General features: G+C 37.3%; 1 protein-coding gene across 2 annotated transcripts in view; it reads right to left on the reverse strand.

The window, feature by feature from the left end:
- Positions 1–15528, reverse strand: part of ITGA8 (integrin subunit alpha 8) — a gene marked incomplete at both ends in the record, with an annotated part of 178153 nt that overhangs the window by 49654 nt on the left and 112971 nt on the right. For both annotated transcript variants that reach the window (XM_082844951.1, XM_082844950.1), the window contains 2 exons: positions 6233–6313; positions 11576–11655. In XM_082844951.1, coding sequence (XP_082701077.1) covers positions 6233–6313; positions 11576–11655 — 161 coding nt within the window. The remainder of the gene's footprint in view (positions 1–6232; positions 6314–11575; positions 11656–15528) is intronic.

A 15528-nucleotide genomic window follows, 5' to 3' on the forward strand; every position in this document is an offset into this window, starting at 1 on the left:
TTTTTCCCCATTCGAAGAAATAAATCCATTTGAGTTTATTTTTAAAATTATAAAAACAACAGTAAATTTTAGAAAAGAATTATTAGATAAAATATGTTGGAATAAATGGAATAAACACTACTGGCCAAGAAGAAAATTAGATTTTCTTGAAGACGGAACAAGGAAGGTTTTCAGCACACTAGCTGTTTTCTCCTTGAAGAATTAAACATTGGAACAAATATTTTTGCTGAGTACTTGGAGGAAAGAGCTTTACTTTGCAAAATGGTTAAAAAAAAAACCCCTTTATCTTAGAGAATAAACTGTGGAAAATTGTTGGATATTAATCTAGCAATGAAAATAACTGCACCTACATGAGAAACCCAATTTTAATGACCTGTTTTGATCATTGGTAAAACAAATAGAAAGTTTCCTTCTTTTTTTACTTAGAAACACTGGTGTCATAAGGGATGGCAGAAATATAATTAAAAATATTAATCTTTTAAAATGGATATGTGAGAATAAATATAGTCAAATTAAGCACTTAGATGACTTGGACTAAAATTTATTTTGGAATTAAGAAACAGTTTCGGTTTATTTTTGGTAAGCAAAACAAAGATAAGCTAAGCTTAAAGAAAGAGACAAAATTTCATATACACTAGTTGTAAATTTTAAAAAGATATCAAAATAAGATAGTAAAAATAAGACAGTAAATTTTAAAAAGATATCAAAATAAGATGGTAAAAAAATAATGCTTGTATTTTCTTCTCTGATTTTTTTATATAGTGTTTTTCTCATCAAGAGGGACAGCAGAATTAAATTAGAAATGCACAAAAGTGAAACATCTAGATTAGCTCCAAATATCTCTAAATCAAACAAGTCACTTCCTATGAGTCAGCTCATGAGTTAAAGAAGAAATTACAAAGCAAACTGGGAAACATTTTGAGCTGAGTTATTATAATGAAAACCCAACATTATGCTGCTAAAATAATATTACAGGGAAATTTATAGCACTAAATGCTTATGTAAGAAAAGAGGAAAGTCTCTAATTCTACATAGAGGAACTAGAATAAGAAGAGAAAATCCAACCCAAAATGAACAGAAGGAAAAAAATAATAATGACAAAAGTAGAAACCAATGGAATAGAAAACAAAAACAAAAGTAAAACAAACAAACAAATGAAAAGGAAAAAAAAGAAAGAAAAATCAATGAAACAAAAACTGGTTCTTTGAAAAGGTCACTGAACACTAGCCAGATTGACTAAGGAAAATTAAAGGGAATAGAAGTTACAAGTTGCCAATAGCAGGAATGATGAGGGGAAACCACTAGAGGTCCTACAGACGTTAAAAGGAAAATGAGAGAAAATTATGCCAAAACATGTAACAACTTAGATGATCTTGAAAGATGATTCCTTGAAAGACAGACTACCAAACCCCATTCAAGTAGAAATAGATAATATGAATAGCCTTATATCTAAGAATGCAATGGAATTGTTAAAAACCTTCCTACAAAAACAAAAAGCACTCCCCCCCCAAAAAAACCCCCAAAACTCCAGGCTCAGATGACTTCACTGGTGAATTGTACCATATATTTAAGTTAGAAATAATACTAATTCTACACAAACTCTTCCAGAAAATAGAGAAGATGGGTGAATACTTCCATCTAATTTTAAGGAGCTAGCATCCTCCTGACACCAAAATGAGAACAAAATTGTAAGAAAAGAAAACTACAGATCAATATTTCCCATCATGTATGCAAAAGTCACTACCAAAATTTTAGGAAATTGAATCCCACAATATATAAAAAGGCTAATCATCATGACTAAGTGCGCTTCTTGCCCAGAATGCAATTTTGGTTTAAAATTCAGAAACAAAAATTAACCGAGTCACCACTTCAATGGGCAAAAAGGGGAAATCATTTAATCCTCTTCATAGACACAGTAAACACATTTGACAAAACTGAATGAATACACATTCGTGTCAGAAATTGTTAAGAAAGCTAGGAAAAAGGGAACATTCTCAACTTAATAAAGGCATCTATAAAAACGCTGCAGCTAACATCAGACTTAACGGTAAAAGACTGAATGTTTTCTCCTTAAGATCAAGCTGGGGTCTATCAACGAGGCAAGGCTTTACCTTTTACTTTTACCCCTTCTATTCAGTCTCGCACTGGCAGTCGTAGTCTATGCAGTAAGAAAGAAAAAGAAAAAGAAATAAAAGGCAAAACTAGGCAGTAAACAGTTTAACCTTGCCTTCAAAGAGGTCTGGCCTTTGCCCTCAGCTTCTGAGGGGTAACCTCTATGCTCTCAAAATTTTATGCTTGAGAGGAAGGAGTATCTTTGGTTTTGGGGGGTGGGAGTGGCTCACACCAGAAAGACCAACAGAGTGATTCAGGATGGGGTGTTTGGTCACATCATCTCAGTCATCCTGGAGACTGAGATCAATTAAGTGGTCAATCAATCAATCATACCTATGTTATGGAACGCACCCTCCACCCCCGCCATCCGCCCCCCCCCCCCCCCCCCCCCCGCCAAACCCACAGCTGAACACTGAGGCTTGCGTGAGCTTCCCTGGTAGCAGCATACTGTTACACATCAATACTAGGCAAGTAATCCATCCTGCCTCTGCAGAAGAGAATAATGGGAGCCCTGTGTCTGGTACTTCCCCAGACTCCAATTTATGCACTTTTGCCCCTGGCTGATTGTAATCTGTATCTTCTCCCTGTGATAAATTGTACCCATGAGTATAATAGCTTTCAGAGTTTGGTGTGTCCTTCTAAGTGAATTATTGAACCTGTGGGTGGATGGGAACCACCCAAATCTGTAGTTTGTGTCAGAAGTGAGAGTGATCTCTTGCAGGGACTGTTCCCCGTAGCTTTGTAGCTGGTTAAACTTTTGAGCATACAGATTAGAAAGAAAGAAGTAAAACTGTCTTTATTCGCAGATGACATGATAATTTTGTAGAAAATCATCACACAAAATGCTACTAAATTGGTAAGGGGGTTTACCAAGATCTCAGAGTACAGACTGCATTTCAGGACTTGTTGTATATGCATACATGTAGCTCCATGAAACAACAGGAGGTACAGAAATAGACTCTCACAGGTGAACAGCTGATATTTCAACAAAGGTGCCAAGTAATTCAATGGGGAAAGAATAGTCTTTTGAACAAATGGCACAGAAACAAAGTGGATATTCACATGCGAAAATGAACCTTGGCCCTTACCTCACACCAGATACAAAAATTACCTTAAAACTAATCATAGACCAAAGTGTAAAACTATGAAACTTGTAGAAGAAAACATAGGAGAAAATCTTGTGACTCCAGATAAAGCAAAGATTTAGACAGGACACAAAGACCACAAACTATAAAATATTTAGAAGTTGGATTTCACCAACATTAAAAACGTTTGCTCTTTGAACATCACTGTTAAGAAAATAACAAGCCAAACCATAAACTGGGAGAGAATATTTTCAGGACTCTCATCTGATAAATGATTTTGTATCCAGAGTGTGTAAGGAACTTTTACAACTTGATAATAGGACAGACAGCTCAGTAATAAATGGATAAAAATTTTAAGAGACACTTTACCAAAAAAGGGATACGGATGGCAAATAAGCAGTGAAAAGATGCTCAGTATCACTAGTCATGAGAAAATGCTAATTAAAACCTCAGTGAGCTACTTCTCACTGACACACTTACCAAAATGGCTAAAAACAAATAAACAAATCTCAAGCACATGCTGGCAACCACACTGCTCAGCTGGGACTCCCAGGCTTTGCTGGTGGGAATGCAAAATGGAAATGGTACAGCCCCTTTGAAAAAGAGCTCAGCAGTTTCTTATAAAGCTAAACATACACTTGCCATACGACTCAGTAACTCCATTTGTGAAAACAAATGTCCCAACAAAGACCTGTGTGTGAATTCCTGTAGCAGACTTATTATTAATAGCCCCAAACGGGAAATAACCCAATGTTCACCAACTTGTGAATGGATGAATTATGCATGGGACGTCCATACACTGGAATACCTCTCAGCAATTAAAAAAACAAAAAACCCCACAAAACCCAAAATACTGATACATGTAAGAACATGGATTTTTTCCAAATGCATTATGCTAAGTGAAAGAAGCCAGATTCTAAAGGTTACATTCTGTATGAGTATATTTATATGATTTTCTGGAAACAGAGCGACAGAAAATAGATCAAGGTTGCCAGAGCGTGGGAGTGAGGGTAGGATTGACTACGAGGCACATGAAGAAACTATGTGGGGTTTTGGAACTGTTTTGTAGTGAATGTTCTTGTGGTGTCATAACTCTTCAAACTGGATACCTAAAAAACAGTCAGTTTTACTTTATATAATTTATCCCTCAATAAACTTGACTTACAAACAAAACCCAAACCCTGTGAAAAGACATTTGCAATATGCGTGACTGATAAAGGATTAGTGTCTCAACTCTAGAATATGAAAGGATTCTTACGAACTAATAAGAAAAATTCAAGTCACTTAGTAGAAATAGGTGCAAAGGAACGAGCAGAAATTTCCCCAAATAGGATGAATAAAAAATTAACAAACACATAAAACTGCTTAATCTCGTTTAGGAATCAAGGAACAGCCAATTAAACCTTCAGTTGGATATTATTTCCTATCCATCAGATTGGCTCAAAATGAAAGACTAGACCATTTTGAAAGTTAGTTAATAATGTGGAGCGATGGAAACTTTCATCCACTTCTTGTGGGGCTGTAATTTGGTAGAACTATTTTGGAAAACAGTTTGGTATTATTTAGTAAAGTTAAATAGTGTATACTTCCTGATCCTGAAATTCCACCTCTAAGCGCATAATACCCTTCTGACATTCTGCCACGTGTGTAGCAGGAGATAGTATAAGAAAGCTTGTAAAAAAGAAAAAATACAACCCCCAGTATTCATCAAAACTAGGATAGATACATAAGTTACTTTATAGCTTTACAATGTTATATTCTTCCACAATTCAAATAAATGAGCTGTAGGCACAGGCATTAAAGTGAACGAATGTCAAAAACATTCATCTGCATGAAAAGAAACCACAGAAGTACACACAAAATTTGTGTAGACAAGGTTCAAAAGCCTCTCTCTCATAGGCTGTAGAGCATGATCATTTATAAACATGTAGCTGGAGACAAGTTGCCTGTATTTACATTCTAGCTCCCCAGTTCCTAGCTGTGTAGCCTTCAACACCTTGCACCACAATTTTCTCACTTGTCCAGCGAGGGTGCAATCACTTATTAAGAGATGCTAACATGCTGGTGTAGCACAGGAAGAGATCATAAACGTTAGGCATTATTATTATTCCCTAGCCCACTAGGTGGAAACTCAGTGGTGCCAGGATGGCATACGGGGGGGCCCCCACCCCGCCGCCATTGAGCACACGGGGCAGCAGTTAAGACAATGCACAATGACAATTGCTCTGAGTGCAGAAATCTACAGCTGGCATCATGGAGGAGTGTGAACCACCAGGACTCAGGACCTACAGAAAAGGAAAGGGAACTGGGATTTCTGGAGCCCCAGGGACAATTCAGCCTAAAATACCAGTTGACATTTGTAGCCAAGTCCTTAACTGTTCTGATGAAACAAGAATTAGAATACAATCAATGAAGTCCACACTTGGGGCAAGATAAGAACTACATGCAGTCCATTTCCAATTTCTTTTTTCCCTCCCGGCACAGATTTCCCAGATGGTATTTATTCCAAGCCTTTTACTTGACCACATTCTTCCTGCCTCTCAATTGATTGCTTATTGGCAACTTCTTCAAAGAATAGGACAGAAGGAGAAAGACACAAAGTGTAGAGCCCATCAAACCTCACATCTAAGACTTAGCCGTTTCTGAAACTCAAGATGCGGTATGGTGAGGCTGTATTTTCATTATGTGAAAATAATTTCGGGGGGAAGTGAGACTTTTGGGCAATCACATCGTTGCCTATTTTATCTGGCTTCTTATCACTAGTTCTTTTATAGTTTGATTACTGAACTGTCAGTTTGGAGAATAAAGTGATCTCCTGTTTTGATAGCCTTAGCATTATCATACAGGGTTGACTCTACTTACCAGTGGAAAGCTAATGATGGGTTGAAAAGAATGAAACTTTATAACCAAAGGGAACTGTGATCTCTACTACATTAGGAACATTCCATATAGTTTTTACTAGTATTTTATCATAACTCCTATACAGAAAGCTATCATTAAAGTAGAATTACTGTAGTGCCTTGTTTCTTACTTACCCTCTTATTTCTACTTGAGCTACAGCAGTGATGTTGATTTGCAGGCTCACAAAATTGCTGTCTGGGTTGTCCTTGTTGGAACTAAAACACAGTTGACATATGATTTAAATTTATTTTCTCAGACGTGTTACTACCATAGACGATCATAAAAAACCTTCTATATATCAGAGGAGCAACATGCATTACCAATATGATCATTTGGAAAACAAAAGTATATCCATTCTACAAAATTGTAACCATTTGTAAATGGAAATGTTAAGATCCTCTGTGAGCGAAAGAAATGTAATCACTTTCCATGAGGAGACACCTTATCTGAAAACATAACATATTTCTAGAGAAGCCAACATGTCTTTGCTGCAGTGACTAAGCCCAAAAGGCAGTAAGCTGAGTTCTTGTCCAGCTTCTACAAGGGACACATTCCTTAACTTCTCTGTGCATCAAGCTCATTGCCCATCCAACGGGAAAGGACAGCACAGTCAACTCCTGATTTTCCATCCTAATAAAAGGAGAACTGGCATGAATAGTCCAAGAGCAGCGCATAATGGAAGAAGTGTTTGTGGTTGGCTCTAGAATGCATCATACCATACATGGTTCTGGCAGCAAACTTACCTTCCTTATGGTTTATTTCTTAAGTAATATTAAAATAAGTGTACTTTACTGCATGCTCACTGGCTGACTAGGATGAGGGGAGGAGTGAGGAGTGAATTAGAAGTATGGCCAGTGGAGAGAAGAAGTAAGACCCCAGGAAGAGATGAACACAGTTAGGAGATAACATATAGGTTCATCAGGCACCTCAAGAATCTCAAGATAGAAGGTGCATGTTTAATAATATTCCTTTGAACAGTGGCAAAATTATTTTTAAGTTTGCTGTTTCTTTCTCTCAAATATAATTAGATATAAAATTTCACTTCAAAAATGCATGTATTAAGCAACCAGTGCTGTAAGGAAAATAAAACATCATGTGACAAGAGGCTGGACCAGTCGCTGGGCTTTGGATGCAGCTGTCATTTGCACTCATTGTCTTACTGGGCTGTCATCGAAATCACCCTAATATTCCAAAGGATAACGCAGCTTTTAGCAGACTGGGATATGACACCACCACTAACAGGTCATGTTTATATTCAGGTCTCATTAAGAAGAGAAAGCCTCCTCTTTTTTCATCATCAAATCTCATGCAGATGCAATGGACAAGCTCTCACACTGATGATGGTAATGGGCCATGTCCCGACTAGCTTTTGAAGCTTTCCAAATGTGGGAGCTGGAAAAGATATGATAAAGGTCTGCTTTCAAAGCAGGAGGAGACAGAATTGTTCCCACAATGCTTTTGAAAAGTGCTGTTCGATTGTATATACTGATAAGGCAACTTAAACGGCAAACACACATAAAAGACATAAACAGGCAAATGTCAGGCTCATTTCCTGCAAAGGGGTATCACTGCTAAGCTTGTGATGAGACTAGAGGGACTTGTTCACCAAAGTTTGAACCCCAGTTTCCAGGCCACTTTATTATTATCACATCTGGGGAGGATCAGTCAACTAAAAAGTTTTTTTTTTTTTTTTTTTTTTAAAGCAGGATTCTGACTTACTAACTACGAAGAAGTCATTAAGTAATTCCCCTCGTTACAGACTTCATGGTTCCAAGTGCATTACAGGGAACTCTTTAGTTTGGAAGCTTAAGTCTAATTGTTCCACATTTTTACCCAGACCTCGTTCTAGTTTCTAGGTCACTACTGCTTTGCAACAGTGGAAATTAGAATTATAGAAAAAAAGTTTTGTTTAAGTTATCCTATAATTCTATTGCATTTTGCTTCCAAGTGGTTTAAATAATACAACTTTCATGACAACATCCTGAAAATATAAATAGATGTCAAGCATCGCAATTGTCTTGGGACAGGAGTCTAATACGAGACTTATAGAGGCTGTTCTGAAAAGTCACAAAAGCAGTGGCAGAATCCAAGGCTAATTAAAATCACCCTCTGTCATACAGGCTTTGCCGGGGCACTTGGTACTGCAACCAGTGGTGTCAGCAAAATCTCCTGGTAAGAAAAGACACCAGGCTGGATATATAACTTAGATGCATCTTTCACCTCTTTCCTGGAAGGAAAACCTCCCTCACTAATACCACTGCTCCATTCAAACAAACAATTCATCACTGCCCTGGATGCTGAGCTATTTATACTGTCGGTGCTAGTTCTTCTCAAGAAATGATGAATTTCCTCTCCATGACTATAGCTTATGTCGTGTACCAAGGATAAACATGTTTTTCACTTATTACTCCAATGCTATTTTCTTTCTCCTTATTGTTTCCTATTTTCTATTTTCTAACATTCCCTCTATGCTTTCTGCGGTCTCTGGAATGTCAGCAAAACAATACAATGTTCATTTCACCATTACTGAGGAAGCAGCTTCAAGGATGATCACAAAGATCTGTTTGTACATTGGAATCGCAAACTGAGACCAGCTCTAAGCAGGGAGGAAGATGTTTACATGTCACATAGAGCCGGGGCGTGGAGAGACCAGTTAATGCAAACATTTGGTGACACAGAATACTTTAGGTTTATTAATTTTCTCTTTTGCGTTCTATTTGTGGAAAAGGATATTAAATGCGGGTACCGGTGGTCAGTGTGCTCAAAAGCTTGAATTCAGACTTGAGAGCATTTGGTTTAATTTATTTTTGGTTTAAGCACATTTAAACTGAATACAAACCATCCATTAAACACTTATGTACATCTTTGGAGCCCGTCAGCAAAGCATGCAGATAAATGCTCACCACTATGTTTGAATATTAAAAGTATTCTCAAAACTTTTATGTTTTGGGAATTTGATGTTTAGTATGTTACTGTTGCCTCTCCAGTTCTTTCTACATTTCTGCATTTTTGTATTTTTCAGGATAATGTTAAAATAGTCATGAGTTTCTTTAGTGTCTGAGGATGGAATATAATCATGGACCATTTTAGATGAAGAGGGATGTTTAAAAGGCGACCATTTCTATTTTCCATCAAATTCAGCACTTCCTCTCTAAATTCATTATTTGAATGATGATCTACAGGATGGTTTTGGGGAAGGCATTTACAACATTATTTAGTGTCCTTTGCTCCTTGATTCAGCTACTAGTTACATCCATTCTATTATTTGAAACTGCAATTAAGGGTAAGAAGCAAACGTCAGGAATTTGCTTTGCATCCTTGTACCAGACTTTCTGTCTAAAGGCTGCAACTTTTATGAGATAGGTATCTTTTTCTGAAGTGATGCAAAGCTTCACGCTACTGCAGGATCAGTGTTACAGACAATGATGGTGAAAAACAGAAACTTCAGGTTACTGAAGTGTCTGGAGAGATGATGGTCCTTCCCTATGGAGTGCTTTTTCTTTTTCTCTTTTTCTTTTCTGAAAACTTAGAAATATAAACAGGAGATTTTCCAAATGAAAATATTTTGGACTACCTGAACCTTTTGGAAAATGTACATTTATATAGATACAAAGAAATGATTTAATACGCTTTTGGTAAAATGAAGGGGTATGATAGATGAATTCATTCCATCTGTATCCCATCACTAATTTGGGTAAAATTTTTAAAATCTCTAAGATTCAGCAGAAAATATTTAAGTTAAATTCGAAAAAGAACTGACTAAGGTCAGACAAGAACACCTAAGTTAGAAAACCTTCCTTCCTAGAAATCTGTCACAAAGTTGAGAGGATATGGTTTGTGACACAGGTTGCAGATTTTAAAAATCTACTACATTCTTATAGAGATTTTATATATATATATATATATTTTTTTTAAGATTTTAAAAATTTTTATTTATTTATTTTTGGCTGCGTTGGGTCTTCATTGCTGCCTGTGGGCTTTCTCTAGTTGCGGTGAGCGGGGGCTGCTCTTTGTTGCCGTGCGCGGGCTTCTCATTGCAGTGGCTTCTCTTGTTGCAGAGCACGGGCTCTAGGCACACGGGCTTCAGTAGTTGTGGCTCATGGGCTCCAGAGCGCAGGCTCAGGAGTTGTGGTGCATGGGCGCAGTTGCTCTGCGGCACGTGGGCTCTTCATGGACCAGGGATGGCACCTGCGTCCCCTGCATTGGCAGGCGGATTCTTACGCACTGCACCACCAGGGAAGTCCGGGATTATATACTTTTTTTAAAAAAACTGGTAAACCTCTAACTGAAGTAGCTATTAGAAAGTAATCCACTCTGTAAAGTAATTTCTCTAAAAGTCATCACGCTCTAATGACTTCCCTTCTTGCAGGACAGGAGGTAAGTTTAGAGATTAGTCCTCTTGCACACCAGTATTTGAGAACCAAATTGTAGGTACTGACTTCAGAGACATTGTTATATTAGAACAAGGGTTGAACACGCTGGGCATGTGCTGTCTATATCAGTGTTTTTCACACGTTTAAAATTGCAGCCCACAAATACATATGTGTGCGTGTATATGTATACACGCACACATATATATTTATATACATCCTACAGGATGTCTTATGACACACATTTACATGTATCTGAAAGGAATTTTTCGTGAACTCTGATATATTCCATTCAGTATCCTTTTCTTTTCATCCAGGAGCCATTACATTGATTCCCTTACTGGCTAAAGGGTTTAAGTCCACACTTGGGAATCACTGGCCCTCATGACACGTTGCTCTCTGTAGGTCTTTTAACTCATGAAATATTATTTTCAGCCATGAAGGAGCAAACAGAATAGACAGAGACAAGGTAAAGTCCCACTTGAATCGTGGGGCAGAGTCAGCCTTAGACAAAAGGGGCAGCTCCCTTCAGGGTTTGGCTTAGAGTTGCCAGAGAAGGCCCTGCCTTCTGAATATATGATCTTACCTGCGTCCTGCCTTGCTGCTCACAATTAACCATCAGAGACTCACTCATCCTTGAAAAGTTAGATTACAAGATTGCAAGCTCAAAATCTATGCTTTTTTTGGAGAAATTATGTTCTCAGGGATTAGCTGACCCCCAGCAGAGAGAATGGCAGGACGTGGTAGGGGTACTGGTGCGGGGTGGGAAAAGCCATGTGCATCAGAAAGAGGAAAGACGGAGGAGCAGGTGGGGTGGGAGCGTGCTCAGGACAAAATTTTACTGTCACGCCTTGGCCTGCAGAATGGAACTCTTCTTCAAAAGCCACACACACACACACACACACACACACACAAAATAGAAAAGAAAAAGGAAAAAAACAGAAATAACTAATAACTGAGAAACAAAGGAAAAGTGGTCTGTGAACATCTGGGTTCTAATTTCAGAAGAAAGTTTAAGGTGAAGGAGCTTGATGAGGGCATTCATTTCACCATGGATTCTCTTTACTACTGATTGCTGATGGTATTTCAGGCATGTAAAGGTCTAACCTTCTGATTTGGAGATCGAAGTTAATGCTTATGTTTGTTTTCTCAAGTCGTGGAACTGCAAATCGGAGGCCCAGAGAAGACTAAAAAAAAAAAAAAAAAAGAATCACAAGACACTAAGTTTATTACATGGGAGGAACCTTATACACAGCATAGAAATCTTTTTAAGTCATCCCTGCAAATCCCCACCCTAGACTGCTGTCCCTTTTTCTGCTTCTACCCCAAAGCTGAGACTTTGGGGCCCAGGTAATGTGAGTCCCTACACATTATGGTTCCCTCTCTTCATTTATCCTCCTATCAACTCTTTTCCCGCCACCTTCTTTATGTGCTAAATTAAAAACAACCTAAATATACGAGAAGAGATTGATTTAGAAAACTGTGATGATTCTGTTTGATGGACATTTAGGTCATCATTGAAGTTACATCGGTGAAGCCTATGCCATGTGGAAAATGCCTCTAATGTAACTATGGTCAAAAAAGAAAAAAGGTTGCAAAGTTATATGTGCCATGGTTTCACCTATGGTTTTAAAAGGCTACCAGTGGAAAAATTACTGTACAGGAGTGAGGGTGTCTTGTAAGAAAATATACCAGGATAATATGCTGCAGTTAAGGTTGTGAGTGTATGGATTATTTTTTCCACCTTTCTTTCTCTTCCAAAGTTTTAAAACTGTTCTTACTATTTTTATAGTTTGAAAACAGCTTTTTAAAAACCTGGAGAAAAGTGAATCCAATGATAATATAAACAAGGAAGTAAAAATAATAGCTAAGACATGTAATTATATTACTTAGGCTCTCATGCCCTGTACTAAGCCTTATGTGCAATGTCTCATGTAATCACAACCTCCACACTACGAGGTGTACAGTGAACGCTGACATTTTACAGTCCAGCAGCAATCTGAGGAGGAGGGAGATGAAGTGCCTTGCTCCAGGTGCTGAGCAAATAAACTCTAGATTTGGAACTGAAATTGCTACAAGCCAACTCCAGAACCTGGAACTCACAGCCACTACACTATGAGAATCAAACCAGCAATCAAACTTGTGTTATTATGAACCAGTAATAATATGAACTCATAATAAACCATCATTTTTATCATAAATCCTCATTTCACTAGCCCTTACCGAATGAGCTGCAAGCCAGGTACTGCCCTGGTGGCTTTACATATACCATATCATTGCATTGCTCCAAACATTCCTACAAACAGGTATTCTCCCATCTCAGTGTGACTTGCCCAAGGTATCACTGCTGATCATTGGAGAAACTGGGATAATAATTAGGGTGCGCCTAATTATTAAGGCTATACATCCTTATGCCCCAGCCAGGATGAATTCCTTTATAATTCCAAATGTGCAATTTTCTGTCAGACCTCTGGGGCTTTGCACATGCTCTTCTCTCTTCTTTAGAAACTTTTAAAGTCTTTTCCTGCTTTTTTCTACTTGCAGAACTCCTACTCATGCGTCAAAACTCAGGACAAGGGGTCCTCCTGCAATACAGCCTCCAAGCCCACAGGCCAGGTCAGGCAGAAATGTTCTCTTTATTCTTTGTCTCCTTCTTTGCTACTCACCCATGACTCAACCTATAATGTTGCTAAATTTTAAGTTTCTTATGGAATGGGGATTGTACATTTTCATCTCGATATTATCAGACTCTAGTTTAGTACCAGGCATATAGAAGGGGTGTAATTAAAAGTGGTGAAAAAGAGTGTGCCCTTGTTTGCACACTTCCAGTGATGGGGAGCTTACTATATTGTGGGGAGGCCTGTATAATGTTGGTCTTTTATTACTCAGCGCAAGATGAGGATACCCTAAAGGTGTGACAATTTCATACTGATAAGAGACATATGTTCTTAACTAGAACCAAAAGCCAGATCTCTGGGCATTGATTCTAAAGAGGCTTTGTTGAGCCACTGTTTTTTTTTTTATTATCCTACTAGAGAGACTTTGTGAATTTTTACAAATCTTATCGGTATATAAATATTTTACATTACTAAAGCTATTATACGAAAATGTTACTACTTACAAATCAGAAGTAAACTTCTGAATACAACCTTGAATACTTTGTTAAAATAAAAAGTCACTTGAAAACTACTTTTTAAAAAATATCAGGACTGGGATAATGAATCCCGGCAATTTGTGATGCTTTCTAATAGTTAGGACTACTTTTACAGTTGGAATTTTACTACAACCCATTAAGAGTATTCTTTTAGAAGTACAAAATGAAGAAGTAAATAAATCAAAGCATTTTATAACAAAACAGAATGCAATAAAATTTGATGTGTTTAAGGGCATTCAAGGGTGAGATAAGAAAGCTATTAGGTTTCTTCTACTCTAGACCTCAGAGATAAACGAATACAAACAATTTACTTCCTTGACTTCTAAAGATTTATTTGCTGGTAAAATGGATTGACATCTTTTCACAAAAACACATTTGTGGCTAAGACCACACTGCCATTTTTACCCTCCACTTTGAACAACACTGGTGTCCAGTTTTTGTTCCAAGATTATCCTTAGTTACTGATGACCTTAGATGATCTCTGGTCTGGATATAACACTTTTAATACTGAAAAAGGAATGAGTGCCCGGTCACCTACAGATGCTAACACCATTACCACCATGTCAATTCATTTCTGTCTGGCCTTAGGTAGACCTTTTCCTATCAAATTGGGTGGCTGAATTTTTCTTGAAAACTAGTCAAAGGATTTATTAGCTTCTAGATAAAAGGATTCTAATGAAAAATGTTCTAATATCTCAGCTTGGACATCCCATTCTATCTTTCATGGCTTTGTTGAAAAATCTCATCTGTTATTCATTAGTTTTTATCCAATTTTTGCAGACCTGCTAGAACGTGGGCTTTTTGTTGAGGCCTGGTTCGAATCCTGGTTTCTGTTCTTCATTATGTGAGACTTTGGGTAACTCATTTGATTTCTCTGAGTCTCAGTTTCCTCATCCATAACACAGGAGAAATACCTGACTCATAGGATTGTTGGTAGTTGTGAAAATTAAATGAGATAACACACACAAAACACCCAGTGATGGAATTATAACACAGAGGGCAATCAATACATGTTAATTAATAAAAATCTGTTATAAACATTTACCTTTCATTTAAATATTTACTTTTTTGACCCAAGAAGTGAGTTTACTAGACTACAGCTTGGCATATCTTTTAAATACTCAGGATGAACGGAATGATAATCAATTTAGAATATAAAAAGGCAAACGTATTATTTTAGCACAATATCCTAGATTATAAACTGGGAATAGGTGTTACTGGATAGAAAGTTTCAAAGGCTCAAATAAATATGAGAAACACTGGGCTAGAAGGTTTCCTTACTGCAGAACTTCTCAGCACCTTTAAAATGGAACAGGCACCTGCATGTCCCAGGGGAGGATATGATTCTCAGCAGTGACTATAGGGCTCCCTTTTAAGGGCTTGCCTCAAAGGATTAACACTCTTTGGAAGACGCTTTGGGAAGCTGTTCTAATACAAACCTACACACTTACACATTTCCAGGAAGGTTTTTTTCAAACAGGCCATTTCATTATCAATGAATCATAAGCATCTAATTTAAAACAGAGGAATACATATGTTTAATTTGTAACACTTAATTACATAGTATTTGCAGATTTCAGGGTTTTTTTCCTGATTTATAACTCCATAAAATAATGATTTCTACTGTGATATTTATTACAAGGAGTTACTCTGTCTATACTTAAACTGCAATGGCATAAAATGAATTTATTGACCACAAGTAATCCTGAATGGGAAGTTCCTAAATCTGGAAACAAAGAAAGAAAAAGAAGATTCCTTATTCTTTCATAAGCCTGTTACAGATCATGATTGATCCTTTCTTTTTTCTTGCTATAAACAATTTTCTGCATTATTCTTTATCAAGTAAGATGCATGGAAAATACAGACCTGGTAAAGCTGTTTTCAAACCTGGATTATGGTAATATTT

Source organism: Leucopleurus acutus, assembly GCF_964270905.1.
Source record: "Leucopleurus acutus genome assembly, chromosome: 1".
Classification (NCBI taxonomy): Eukaryota; Metazoa; Chordata; class Mammalia; order Artiodactyla; family Delphinidae; genus Leucopleurus; species Leucopleurus acutus.